General features: G+C 35.3%; 1 protein-coding gene across 7 annotated transcripts in view; it reads left to right on the top strand.

Annotated features, from left to right (window-relative positions):
• The window catches only part of C16orf62 (C16orf62 homolog), a 57,879-nt gene that overhangs the window by 21,328 nt on the left and 22,859 nt on the right, over positions 1 to 13,692 (top strand). For all 7 annotated transcript variants that reach the window (XM_040647443.2, XM_015294787.4, XM_025155368.3 and 4 more), the window contains 11 exons: positions 1,217 to 1,328; positions 1,562 to 1,678; positions 2,014 to 2,067; positions 2,481 to 2,561; positions 3,354 to 3,416; positions 4,458 to 4,543; positions 5,341 to 5,421; positions 7,992 to 8,055; positions 10,331 to 10,429; positions 11,234 to 11,311; positions 12,805 to 12,919. In XM_040647443.2, coding sequence (XP_040503377.1) covers positions 1,217 to 1,328; positions 1,562 to 1,678; positions 2,014 to 2,067; positions 2,481 to 2,561; positions 3,354 to 3,416; positions 4,458 to 4,543; positions 5,341 to 5,421; positions 7,992 to 8,055; positions 10,331 to 10,429; positions 11,234 to 11,311; positions 12,805 to 12,919 — 950 coding nt within the window. The remainder of the gene's footprint in view (positions 1 to 1,216; positions 1,329 to 1,561; positions 1,679 to 2,013; positions 2,068 to 2,480; positions 2,562 to 3,353; positions 3,417 to 4,457; positions 4,544 to 5,340; positions 5,422 to 7,991; positions 8,056 to 10,330; positions 10,430 to 11,233; positions 11,312 to 12,804; positions 12,920 to 13,692) is intronic.

The following is a 13,692-nucleotide window of genomic DNA, read 5'->3' as shown; positions in this document are numbered from 1 at the left end:
TTCTGTATTAATTATTTTGTATGAGTGTTGTGGAACTTATTTTTAGAATGCTTTTTAGCATCCCATTGTAAAGATGGGCTAGGTACCTTATCTTTGTGTCTTGTCTTTATTTATTTTGAAATTGAATTATCCAATTTAGATTGTCTAAAAAGTGTGGTAAATTTCTTTTTAAGTGGAGTCACATCGCTTTGTCTTCTCATGACTGTCACGGTGTCACAAAGCAAGTCACACCAGTTCATAAATCTTTCAGTAATCTCAGTATGTTCCATCATCATGTTGCAGCCATCTAAGTGAAAAATGTCAGCCTGCTTCTCTGCATTGCAAAGTATGTATCTGGTGAACTGGAAGTACTTGTCTAATGAAAAAATGCAAATTCCAGTTAAATTGCAATGGGACCACTAATGCTTAGTCAGGAACAGGAGATGCTGGGCTATTTTGAGTGCTCTATTAAGGTAAACTGGCTCATATTCAGACGGTCCACTTTGGAGTGGTGAGGACACAGTATTGCTTGGATTGTGAGGCAGCTTTGGTGCTAACTTGTGGCTGAGTTTGCCCAAAGGAATTGCCTTTTGAGTAATACCAGATTTTGTTTCTTACATTTGCATAATAATATCAGTGAAGTAAATTTTAAAGTAATGAGTTGACTCCTTCACAGCAACTTTGGCTCAGTAGTAATGATTGAATCAGTTGATTACAAGTGTCTAAACATGTCACTGGCAATAGTATTATAATGACTGGATGTTCTGTTGTTGTTTTTTTAATCCTAACAATGCAGCTACTAGAAATCTGACTTTTTTTAGTGTGCATATATATATCTTTTTAATTCAGGGAGAAAAAACTTTGATAGAGCTTTGCCCTTCCAAAGTATGCTTCTGTTCTGTAATTAAAAAGAAGAGTGCATTTCTAAGTACTATTTACTTGACATTTTTTTCTTGGCAAGTTTTTGGTCAAATGAGGGTTTCAAAAGAGCTACATGGACCAAGTATTCTGCAGACTACTTTTTCCTTATCTGATAGCTTAATATTTTCTTGCTTTGCTAATGTGCAATTAGTCCTCAACAATAAAAGTTAAATTTCTAAGGCGTTTTTGCTCACTCCTATTTTTCGTTAAAATTTAGAAAAGATGCTGGATTGGTTTTAGCTGTCAATTTATATTAATATAACAAGAACTCCTAGTTGCTGTTGAACTGTATTGATTTATCTTATGTTCATTGTAGTGCTCTGCTATTAAATTCAGTAATGTCAGCCTTCAGAGCAGAGTTTATTGCTGCAAGGTCTATGGACTTCATTGGCATGATTAAAGAGTGTGATGAATCTGGATTCCCAAAGGTAACATTTGGATGTAATGTATAACACTTCTTGTTTGCTGTCTGGCTGAGTTATTTATGCTCTACTTGCATCTTTTCTTTTACTTTATATCCATGTTCTGTTTATAGTAGTTGCCTACATAAGTTGCACGTTACTGAAATGAAAGGAGATCTAAACAATCTTTCTACACGTTCTAGACGAGTGTTGGACAAACAGGTCTTCTGCGTTTAATTTCAATTTCTCATTACTTTCAGCATCTTCTCTTTCGCTCCTTGGGGTTAAACCTGGCATTGGCTGATCCTCCTGAAAATGATCACCTTCAAATATTAAATGAAGCCTGGAAGGTTATAACAAAGCTGAAGAACCCACAGGTGAGTTATTGACAGTTCAGTTCCATGCTCATCCTTTGTTCATGGCAAAATTGCAGCTGTTGTTCAGCAGGCTGTATATTTTGCATGGCATGGTTTACTTTTCCTAGACACCTACTGTTGCCAAAATTACAATACCTGATAGTATATTTATATAATCCCTCTGACCTCTTCTTGCCTACATACAAAGTGCAGTTTTGAAGTTTGTCATTAGAGCCAGATCTTTAGGTTTGCATGAGTCACACCTCTGGAGTTATTATTTTGGGCCTATTTTTTTCATGTGTGTTTCTCTTAACCTCCTGTAAATACTGGTAGTCATTGGACACATGTATTTCTAGGATTATATCAACTGTGCTGAAGTGTGGGTGGAGTATACATGCAGACATTTTACGGTACGTGCTAATTTATTTCCTTTGAAGGTCTTCTGGTACAGAATAAGTGCTTATATCGGCTGCTCAATATTAAAAATGGAAAAGCCATGAGTGTTTAGTATTTAATATTCTTCAGTGTAAGAAAATATGTATTTCCTTTCATGAAAGATGAATAGGGACAAAAGGTATGGCATGAAGGAATCCTTCTCCACCACCCCTTCCTCAAAACCCTGCATGATATTTCTTACTTTTTATTGCACTGATTTAAATAAGAATTTACTTGAATATAGGCTAAAGTTCTTTGCTTAGCTAGAGCTGTGTAGAGGGCTGATGCTTTGGCAAATGGAAATAAATTATCCAACTGGTTTTCAGTCATTTGATTTCTATCCTGGTTTCATTACTTTCTTATGTAACCTCTTTTTTTCACTACACAGAAGCGAGAAGTCAATACAGTTTTGGCTGATGTTATCAAACACATGACTCCTGATCGAGCATTTGAAGATGCTTACCCACAGGTAAAGAACTTATTTTTACAAATCTGCAAAATCTTTGCATTTTCTTAGATTAAACTGGTTCTTAAACATTTCTGATGTCTTCTACAACAAAATCATTTTTTTAAAGGCTGGCTGTAATGTGGAATCTTTTTGGAGCAATGTAATGCTGGGGTTTGTTACTCTTTTTTTTTCTTTTTCTTTTTCTTTTTTTTTTTTGCCTACTAGTCTATCTTTCAGTCCAGAAAATAAAGCTAAAAGAGAGATTAATGTATTTAGAAGTAGCAATAGTTAACTTCCAAGTCAACAGTGGTACTCTAGTGATGCATGGAACATTGTGTAAAGAGAAGTGAACATAAATAATAATAAATTTATGTCTAGTTAAAATTGCAAGAGCTTCAGTGGGTTTTATTGTCTAGATCTTGAGACTGTATGTCAGGTGAGATACAAATGAGTTGGAATGGTTCTAGAAGAAGGGTTTTGTGATTACTAGGAGAGTAGAAAAATTGCATGCAAGAGAAGATCTAACAACATGTACTTTTTGTTTTAGTTTAGTGAGCAGGAGAGTATGCAGATTATAAGTCAGAAAAGTCTGCCTAACTATAGAAAGTAAAGAACAAACAAATAAAGCCTGGGTAGCCTGGTCATCCTCTCTTCATATGAGTTCTGAAGAGCATCTTGGAAAAACATCTGCTAGGAGTAGCACAGCTGTATTTGATCCTGCTTAGGGGAAAAGAAATAGCATGAATGACCAGAGAATGCTCTCTGTTGTGGATTGTCTTAACTTACATTACATTCTTTTATTTTTATTTTTAGTTGCAGTCAATTATTCAGAAAGTTATTACCTATATCAATGATTTCTCTCTGCTTTTTTCTGTGGTAAGTAATATCATGTTTAATAATTTTTTAGGAGAAACTATGTTGCACATTTTCTGCAAGACAGTTTACCCATGTTGCATATTCAGATTGTTTGCAAATTCACATTGTGAGAGGACTTTTTATCAAGTAAATAAATGCAGGAACATCTTGAGAGTTGTCTACTGCTTACTACTTAAATAGTCATTATTCTAATTTAACTGTCCTGTACTTTTTCTTGCCTAGGCACTTGAATTGTGTAAATTTTCTTATTACATATAAGAGACAATCAGTAAAAAAGAAAATATCATTTATTTGTATCTACAGGTGTAATTGCTGATAGCTATTCCTGTGTTATCCTTTAACATGCTCTATTGTAGAGTTTAAGATTGACATTGAATCACAGAGAAAATTAGAGAAGTCAGATTCTGGGTAAGAGGTGGAAAAGGGAAAGACAGCAGATGTCAAATGAGTGAAACCAGCTCTTCAGAGTAAAATTCAAGACTGACTCTATGGCTTTGGAGTTAAGTCTTGTTCATAGATTGCTCAGATACATCTGATAAATTTACCCTCACTGTATTTTTGAGATGATGCAGAAACAAAATATCTCAGCATCTGAACAACCTAAGCCCTTGTCTTTCAAGAAAATTTGAGTGTCCTAGACCTGGATAAGTTGCCTGGACATATCCACAATGGAAAGTGGGCATATGGCCTGTTTCAGTTGTTTTATACCCGATCAGTTCCTCCCATAGATGTCTGAAATTGTGGTGATTTTAAGCTGTTTCAATTATATGATTGCTTTTTAATAATTTGCAACATTTGATTCAAATTGTTCTATGTTTTCTATTTTATTCTGGATTTCTACAGTCTGTAATGGTAATACATTTCAGCCATCTGTTTCCTTCTTTCATTAGTAGTTTTCCACAATAAAATACTGTCCTCAAAAAAAAGATGAAAATTATTTTTGGGGGAAAAAAAAAAACCAAAAACTTACCCAAAATATTTATTTTATAATGTGTTTGTAAAAATACCTCATTTCAGTTGTTCATGTATTTGTACTTTCAGGAGAAATTCTTGCCGTTTCTGGATATGTTCCAGAAGGAGAGTGTGAGAGTGGAGGTTTGCAAGTGCATTATGGAATCTTTTATTAAGTAAGTGGAGAATATTCAGATCAAATGCACTCTGGAGAATCTGGACAATGTTCCCTAGGATTGTTAGGAAAGATGGACTGAGCCACTGTTTAGTCCACTTATCTTGTGAAGATAAATCTGGGCTGCTGGGGTGGGGGGTGGGGGTGGGGGCAGAGAATGTGTTGGTTTTGTTAATCTATTGATTGCTTAACTGTTTACAATGAAAGCTGAAATTGAAGTAATTATGTTGATGCTACTTACTATTGATCAATGGATGACTTGTTCCATGAGCGTTCTTTCAACTGATGTTGCATAAATTAGTTTATGAAAGGTTTTTTTATTCCATCTGATATCACAGTACAGAACTGTTATTTCGGTGTAAAAGAGGAGAAGAGAGTTCCTTGTTACAAGCTCCATTATATAAAAAACCAAGATATTTTCCCAGTTGAAAATGCATTTGTGAGATGAGGCTTCATCTTCAAATATTATAGAAGTCAGATGGTCCCTTTCAATTAATAGGTTCTTGGAAACACCTTTTCCTTGATCGTCTTTTTGCTTTAGATTACAAAATTGCAGGCAGATGCTAAATGATGATAATCCACTGAGAGAAACTGGAACAAGTTTCTATTTTTTCATAAAAGGGCATCTTTTTTCTTTCTCTTTTTTTTTTTTTTAACTATTGTTTTTAACTTTTGTACATTTTTACTGTCTTACAGCCCTGGTGGTAGGAATTACTCATTAAATGTATGTTGTTCTATTCACTGTTTTGCATCTTGACAGTGCAGGATTTTTCATCGCTTTTTCTAAAACATTTATAGGCATCAGCAGGAATCTACGAAGGATCCTGTTATACTAAATGCTCTTCTGCATATCTGCAAGACTATGCATGACTCTGTGAAGTAAGATTAACTTTACTCATACTAATAACTACTTACGCAAAGTTTGTCTGCTTGATGTACAGTCTCGCACATCTGACATTGTTTCATGATGGATTATGACATGAATTCAGTTAGTGGTGAGGGAGAAGTTGTACAGTGAAGTGGTAGCACATACTGTTCTTTAATTGGTGTTTTATATATATACAGAGAGAGAAACAGAATTGTAAAAGGAAAGCAGCAACAATTTTGTGGAGTTGTCTAAGGAAGGCAATGAAAATACAATTAAAGATATTTTTGGCAATTAAACCAATGTCAGCTTTGAGTTATAGTGAACAATAAACTATTTATGAGCTTTTAATGAATATATGGCCATTAAAACAAAGATTTCCATCCTCAATTTATCCTTTTATTTGGACCACTATACCTAAGGGTTGTGAAATCTTCAAAAGGACTCCTGGAAGATCCCTAGGAATATCAATAAAGGAACTTAAAATGAAAGAAGTTCTCGAATCATCAATGTCTTTTCCTGAAGTTCTGCTCTTCTATGTTCCCCTTGACTTTGATCGCTGAGGTTATTGAGGGTCTAGCTTGTCCCCTCTTGCACCCACACTGTTTGAATAGCAATTTTATATACATCAGGACAGTTTTGTTTTTTGTGTCGGATGACTTCTGATATGCCAAGTTCTCAGCAATTATGACTTGACAATCTACCTGCAATTTGTCAGTATTTATTCAAAAGAGTTTTCTTTTTTTCCTTTTTTGTCTCATTTCCAAGTAGTGTATTTTAAGAGCACTGGCCAGATACTTCTGAGTCAAGCTTCTAGCACAGTTGTGCAATATGGAAAACAGATCTGGTAACTTGCAAAAATCGCACAGAAATCTATGTCTGACTGAAAAGAGCTATAAGTACCATGCTGAAAATTTTAGATCTTAAGAGCAAAAGTATCCTGTTTTTTTTTTTTTTTTTTTTTTTTTTTGTTATTGTTGTTGTTTGGTTGGTTGTTTTTTTTTTTTTTGTCCTTCTGGTTTGGGTTGAGTGGAACTGCAAGAGCATGGTTTCTTCTGGCACTCTGAACCCTGAGCTTCTTAGTATGTCAGACTTGTAACTTTCTCTGCCTTGATAGGCCATGAATGCAACATGTACTGTCAATTAAGGGGTCAGATTTGGCATGTAATTTCAGTTTATACTTTGAGTGTTTTATTTTGGGTTCAAGAACTGTATTTGGCTCTGTGTTGTACTGAAGGCCGCTTCAACCTTTAAATAGAAGAATATATTGAAGCTAAAACAGGTTAAAAAAATTAAGCAGTTTATGGGTCTTTGTGGTATCTCCTCCAATATTTTGCCAGAAAAATTTTGATAGTTTTCAGAGCTCCTTAGAATCCCTTAGGCCAGTAGTTCTTACAGCTGAGGCAAGATGATCTACATCATTTGCTTCTGTTCTGTCATCTTTTATAGGCAAAACGTCATATTTCTAACTGTTTTGAAGTAACTCTGACATTTGTTTTCACATCCTGGTTCAGGAAAGTCCCAGGCCACTTGTAGGGCTCACTGACACAGTAACAGTTGTTGGAGAATGACAGCCTTCAGACTGGGAGCAGTTTGATTTGGTATTGAACTGGAAACCTATAATTGACCTGGTGATCCCATTACAACTCTTGTGATCCTCTCAGAGTTGACTCTTCTGATTGGCAGAGCACTAATAAGATAATCATGCTGAGATTTTCTTTCTTCTTTTACAAAATTTGTATAATAAAACTACTGTCCTCTTCCCATCTGGTGTCTGAGCTACTGGTAAATGGTAATTGATAACTAAAGGTCAAAGTTGGAGCTGAGTACATAAGAATACAGGGATTAAATTGTATTAGTTAATTGTCATTTAACTATTTATCTATTTTCAGTGAAACAGATTTGACTTGCTAGATTTTCACAATGTGAATTTTTTGAAATCTTATTTGAAATAGAATTGATATCAATGACAATCTTGAAAAGAAAATTTTTACATATCAGTCTAGTTCTTACAGTGCTGCCTTTCTGATGTTTTAGTAACAACATGTTAATGGCATTTTTTAGTGTAGCAGGATTATTTAAAAAAAAGACAAGAAGTTAGCATTGTCTCTTAAATAAATACATTATTTTATACTATTCAATGTGTATTTGAAAAGCTTTCCCCCATAAATAGGATGATTTTTCTTCTAAAAAATGGGTTTACTTATTTCTTTTCTGTAATCAATTCCCTTTCAAGTTCTCAGATTGTAACACAAGAGTGAAGTCATTTTCTTGCTTGCTCCAGTTAAAAACATTGAGCTGTCTTCTCTTTCTACCAAATTTAAGGTTCTGTAAAATCTAAAGAGGGACTCCTAGCAATTTTTATATTTCCCTAAAATTTGGAATTTAGTGCATAGTTGACTTCATAACATTCATATTAAGATTATTTCCTTTGTTTTATAACTGAAATTATTAGGTTAGTGGTCTTAGCATGCAATAAATATTTTATGTAGACATTAAGTTAGTACGTATCATTTGAACTTCTACAGATAAATAAGTCGTTAAGCAATATTCAAGAATTTACCCTGTAAATTTTCTGTTGTAGTGCTCTGACGCTTGAGGATGAGAAAAGATTGTTAGCAGCTTTGATAAATGGATTCATAAAAATGGTGAGTGACAATTGTGTGCAACCATGGGGGTCTACCTTATAGCTCAGATTTTCATGAGAAACAGGTGCCTATGTAGCAGAATTAGGGACGGTATATGACTTGCTTAAGGATGCTGAAAACCTCAACCAGTGTATTTTATTGAGTATGCAAGAGTTGAAAGAAATAGTATGCAGTGTTGAAGCTGGCGTGGTGCGGTACACTAGGTTAAACTGTACATGTGCATTTCATCATATTTTTCTGCTGTTTTCTGCTTGTGTAAAACATGTTGTGTATTTGTAAATTTAATAGTAATTATTCTTTTATACTGCAGCTTTAGAGAGGTGATCACAGAAATCACGTTTATGCTAATGAAATTCCCCTTCCCATCCCTAAATGGGACTGTTTTATTATTTAAGTTTTATTATTTATTTATTTATTATTTATTATAAGATAACTTCTATCATTAGTAGTCCCACAAAAACTCCATTTGTTGTCATTAAATTAATTTTTAGTCTCACTCTCCCTTTTAGCAAATATATTTAAATTGGATCTTGTCCCCTGTGTTTGTGATGTTGGGGTTTTTTTTTTGTTTGTTTGTTTTTTTACAGAGGTGTTTGTAAGCTTTTCTCTTGGTGTTCTCTACGCCTTCAGTGCTTTTTTCACATAGCCATAGCTAGCAGGCTTTGTCTCTGCTTGTCCTTGTTATTCTTTGTTTTAATCTCTAGGTTGTTACTTACTTTTCAGCTTTATTATTTAGCTATATAGTATGATGTTTAAAATATTTTTATTAAGGTTTACATGCAGAATAATATACAAAGGGCTGCTTCAAAAGTAATGGCTAAGTAATAGCTCCTATTTTGTTATGTTGGCCCACTATATCAGAGGCGAATGTTGGTGGGATGTCAGCAGAGGTTGAACCTTCCCACCTATACCCCATTACATTTGATTGCCGTGTGACAGACAGCAGCAGAGGGACACTCTGACAGAGCAGTGTCTGACATGGGAGTGCATGTGGAGTGAAGGTGTGTCTCCGAAATCCTCCCTGCGGTAAAAATGGCACCCAATGACATTCACTGACACTTGTGATCATTGATGGAGACCAAACAGTGGGTGCTGGAACAATGAGGAGTGCATTTCAGCAGTGGTCACAGCAATTCACTTACACTGGTGCAGATTTGTACAAGTGTGGCATGCAGCTCTTGTTCATTGCTGGTGGAAAATGCAGAGCCAGTGGTGATGACTGTGTTGGAAAAAGAGTGTTTTGGAGCTGAGTATTTGCTCTATCAAATGGTGTTACTCCATTCCTTGTAGCTGCTGTAGTTTGCATGGGAATAAATAGGAAGCAATACTTCTGGAGCAACCAATATATAGTTTTCTTTAGGAAGATTTCACACATTGAGGAATACTTGATGTGCCTTTATAGATCTGGTTGAGAGGGGTAAAAAAAATCCCAGAGTAGCAAATTATTAGTTCCAATTTTTAAACTGAACTTTAAGATGTTCAGTTTTCTTAAGGGTAGGACAGAGTGAGCAGTTGCATAAACACAAGCAAGGCAAGGCAGTTGGGTCTGTAACATAAGAAGCACTCCTTTGTTTTGTGGTGTGGTTCCTTTGATCTTTAATTGTGTGAATTAAATGTAATTTTCCTTCAATTCTCTAAAAACTTCTTTCATGTGTGACTTGAGAAATAAGATTTAATGCATCCATGACTCTTAGGAAAGAAATAGAATAGTTGTATCTATAAATGTAGACTGCCTGGAGACTATTTCTCTTGCTGTGCTTTTGATTGACAGCTCAGACACTCCAGCTGACAGTGCTTGGTTTCGAAATCCGGAGGGTTAGAAGTAGAGCATTCTCAAACAGGAGTTGTTTTTGACTTATTTCCTGCCAGCATGCAAGTTTACAGGCTTCTACCATATTACTTTGTTGCTGCTTTACTTAGTTAGAAAAATGATAATTTTCCATGAAGGCCCACTATGTAGATGGGAATTAGGATCCTGAGTACAGATTCACTGATGTATTTCTGGATCTGTTTTGTTTGTTTTCTAACCAAGCCTGTGTCTCCTGGTTCCATAGTATTATGTGTTCTGCTGGTTTTGAAAGCACTTCTCACAAATCTAGGAAATTTTGTTTTCTTGAATAAATGTTTGATTTGCAAAATAGTGGAATGTATACAAGCAACAACAAGTAAAAATGAGCAAAACATGCTGGTTTTTCTGAAGTTTAATTATTGGAAAGCAGTTCAATGTTTGTACAACAGTAAAATGTTTTTTTGTGTGTGTGTGTGTCCTTTGTAGGTTTCATTTGGTCGTGACTTTGAACAACAACTGAGTTTCTATGTTGAAGCCAGGTCTATGTTTTGCAATCTGGAGCCTGTTTTAGTCCAGCTGATTCATGTGAGCTATATTTTATCTACATTATCTTAATAGATGGGGATATACTTGCAGTTCTCCCATTCCCTACCCAGATTATCGGTCAGTATCAAAATGATTAAAGACTTCACATCGGGTGTTTTAAAAGTAGACTTTGATCTCATCTTTCATTTTTTATCACCCAGAACTCTCTGACGTTCTTGCTTGACTCTGAAGTCCTGATGCATGATAGATACCATAGCAATAAAGAGAACTAGTTATGTTGGGACAGATTTCAAGGCCAATAAAAGAAATGGTACATTTATGCATTTGGATTTGGGTTCTCTCTTCTGTAATCCTCTACATAGGAGTGGTTGGACTGTGTCTGGTCTGCAGACATGGACAGAATCCTGCTGTAGTTGGGAAGCTTAATTGCTTTTCTGTATACAGTGACATGACAGATGAGCATTTGCTGCAGCTGATTCCTTTTGTGTGATATAGTACCTCATATCTCCTTTTAAGTCCTACTTTTTTTGGTCTTGTTTTTTTAGTAAGTGAGCCAGCGCTTTAGCTGGGAAACGAGGGATAGTTTCAAGTCTTGAATTAACTGAAAACCCTACATTGACAGACCTTAAGAATCATATTTATTTTAAGGAACAGCCATTAGAATTCTCCCAGTGGAGAAAGAGTAAAAACTAAATAATACAATGAGGGCACACCATACCTGGATTCCTTTTCACATTTTCTGTTCTCTAACAGCATGCAGTGAAGCGTGCAGTTTGCTATTTGCAAATGACCTAACTAAGCTGTGCATTTCTTAATGTTTTGCTTTTTTGTGTGTGTGTGTAGTCTGTGAATCAACTAGCAATGGAGACAAGAAAGGTGATGAGAGGAAATCATTCCAGAAAGACTGCTGCGTTTGTCAGGGTGGGTAAGAGTCTAATATACTTTGAGCCTGCTTTCTAAGCAGGTTGGATTATCTGCCACCACCGAAGTTTACAATTTTTGCAAAAGCAGTGCGTTTATTTTTTTTATTCTGTTTATAATCTCATTATCTCTTGGTGCCATTGATCCTTAATCTCTAAAATCAAATGCCGCCGTTTAAGAAAATACTGACCCAAAGCATCCACTGATGGCTTTCTGTCAAGAAAGGACAACACTGTCTCTGTCCTCAGAAGTGCTCATGTTCATTCTAGAAAGTTTTCAGTTTTTCATATTGTATTTGAAATAAAGCATTTAATTTATGTGCAACTCAGTCACGGAGAATGGGAGACAGGAAAAATAGTAAATTCAAATTTCCATCTCATAGAGCCTTTCAGTGTTTAATGGGGCCTTATAAGAAAGATGGAGAGAGACTTTTTACCAGGGACTGGAATTGATGGGAGAATGGGTGATGGTTTTAAACTAAAAGAGGGTAAATTTAGATTAGAGATAAGAAAAGAAATTACTTACTGTGAATGGTGAGGCACTGGCATGGGTTGTCCAGAGAAGCTGTGGATGCTCCACCCTTGAAAGTTTCCACATTCAGTTTGGGAGGACCTTTGAGTAACCTGATGTAGTGAAAGGTATCTCTGCTTCATAAGAATGTTGGAGCTAGATGATCCATAAAGGTCTCTTCCAACCCAAATCATTGTATGAGTCTATGAAAACAGTGCTTGAATTTCAAATAAAGTGCTCCTTTTGGCTTTAGTGTTTACAAGTCTCTACAAGGGTAGTCAGAAGAGTTTTGAAATACAAGCTCTTCAGGTTCTTTGTGTTCCAATCTTCTCACCTGAAACAGAAACAGAGATCAGCTGCTGCTTGATGTGCTGAGAAGGGGTATGTATATGCTGTCATTAATGAATGAGTTTTCATTAATGGACCTGCACTTGGGGTCATGGACAGAGAAGTAGCTAAGGTGGCAGCTTCTGTATGGCTGGTAATCACTAATTCCATCTAGACATTTGGGCTGCTCCAGTTGGTCTAAATCAGCAGCATGCCATGCTGCATCTTATTCCTCCCAGTCGTGCACCATTGCTATGAGCAGTTTGATACATGGCTTGCCTCTGAGCACCATACGTATAATAGAAAAGCACAACATACTAATAAAAAAAAAAAAATCAGCTTGTAGCTCAAGACCAAAACAGGGTTACTTGAGAAGGACTATTTGAGTTAAGAGTCATAGACTGAATGTAGAGGTAATCTATTGGTAAGTACAATAATTAGTAACAAATATTGTTATAATTATTGAAATAATAATGAGAAGTGCAAAGTTCCTGATTTTGGACTTCACATAATACCTAATTCTTAGTCAAAATCTTTCCCTAAACCTATTGATGGATTTTGATTCCTAGTCACATAGGAAATCAGTAATGATTGCTGTAACTCTGAGTTAAGAATTTTCTTCAGGTTTTTTGTTTGTTTTTCTTACTTTGCTTTAGGCTTGTGTTGCCTTCTGCTTCATTACAATTCCATCTCTGAGCAGTATCTTCACACGTCTTAATTTGTATCTGCACTCTGGACAGGTTGCTCTGGCAAATCAATGCCTTTCACAAGGTAAGGGAGGAGTTTGTTTACTTCAAGGTTCTCCTATTCTAGAAATATTTCTAGCTTTGAATAATAACTTAATTGAGATTATAAGTCATACAAGTATATAACAGATGTAATTACAAGTCTGTTTTTCACACTCTTACAATGAAAACATGTCATACTGAAGCAACTTTTAGTTCCATCACTAATCCTGTGGGGTAAATAACTAAGACAACTGATTCTATTTACTTATTTGTGAATATGAGGTGTGTTGATCCTAAATGAAATAACTCTGAAATTAGGGAAACTATGGGATGTTTTTCTGCATGATTGTCCAAGTACTCCAATCACAAATAATATGCTTTAACATAACTGTAAAAGAAGAAAGTAGTTAATTTGTTAACAGCACAGAGACCGACAAAGTCTAGGAAAGAGCTAGAAAAGATTTTGAAACTTAAGCCAGTGACACCAGAAACTTGTGGTTTGCTTACCTAAGAGTATGTGACACTATTCGGATAATGTGAAAAATTAAACATACTTTCTTAAATCTGAATTAGTGATTGAAATGGAGCCTGAGTACAGTTTTTCATCCTGTTAGTTCAGTCTGAAGTAATTTGAAATACTAACAAAAGATGATTTGTAGAAAAAAAGTTGTAGTTACTCCAGCAAGGGTATATGAGCAATGCATCTGTATCACCATTTAATCGTGATCTTGTTCACATTCATGCTGTAAATGAAAACAGTTATCTATTCTGAAAGTCTTCTACCTTTAACTGTCTGCAGTATCTTTCCTTTTTGAA

This window comes from Gallus gallus, chromosome 14, assembly GCF_016699485.2.
Source record: "Gallus gallus isolate bGalGal1 chromosome 14, bGalGal1.mat.broiler.GRCg7b, whole genome shotgun sequence".
Classification (NCBI taxonomy): domain Eukaryota; kingdom Metazoa; phylum Chordata; class Aves; order Galliformes; family Phasianidae; genus Gallus; species Gallus gallus.
This window is presented reverse-complemented; position numbering and strand designations above follow the sequence as displayed.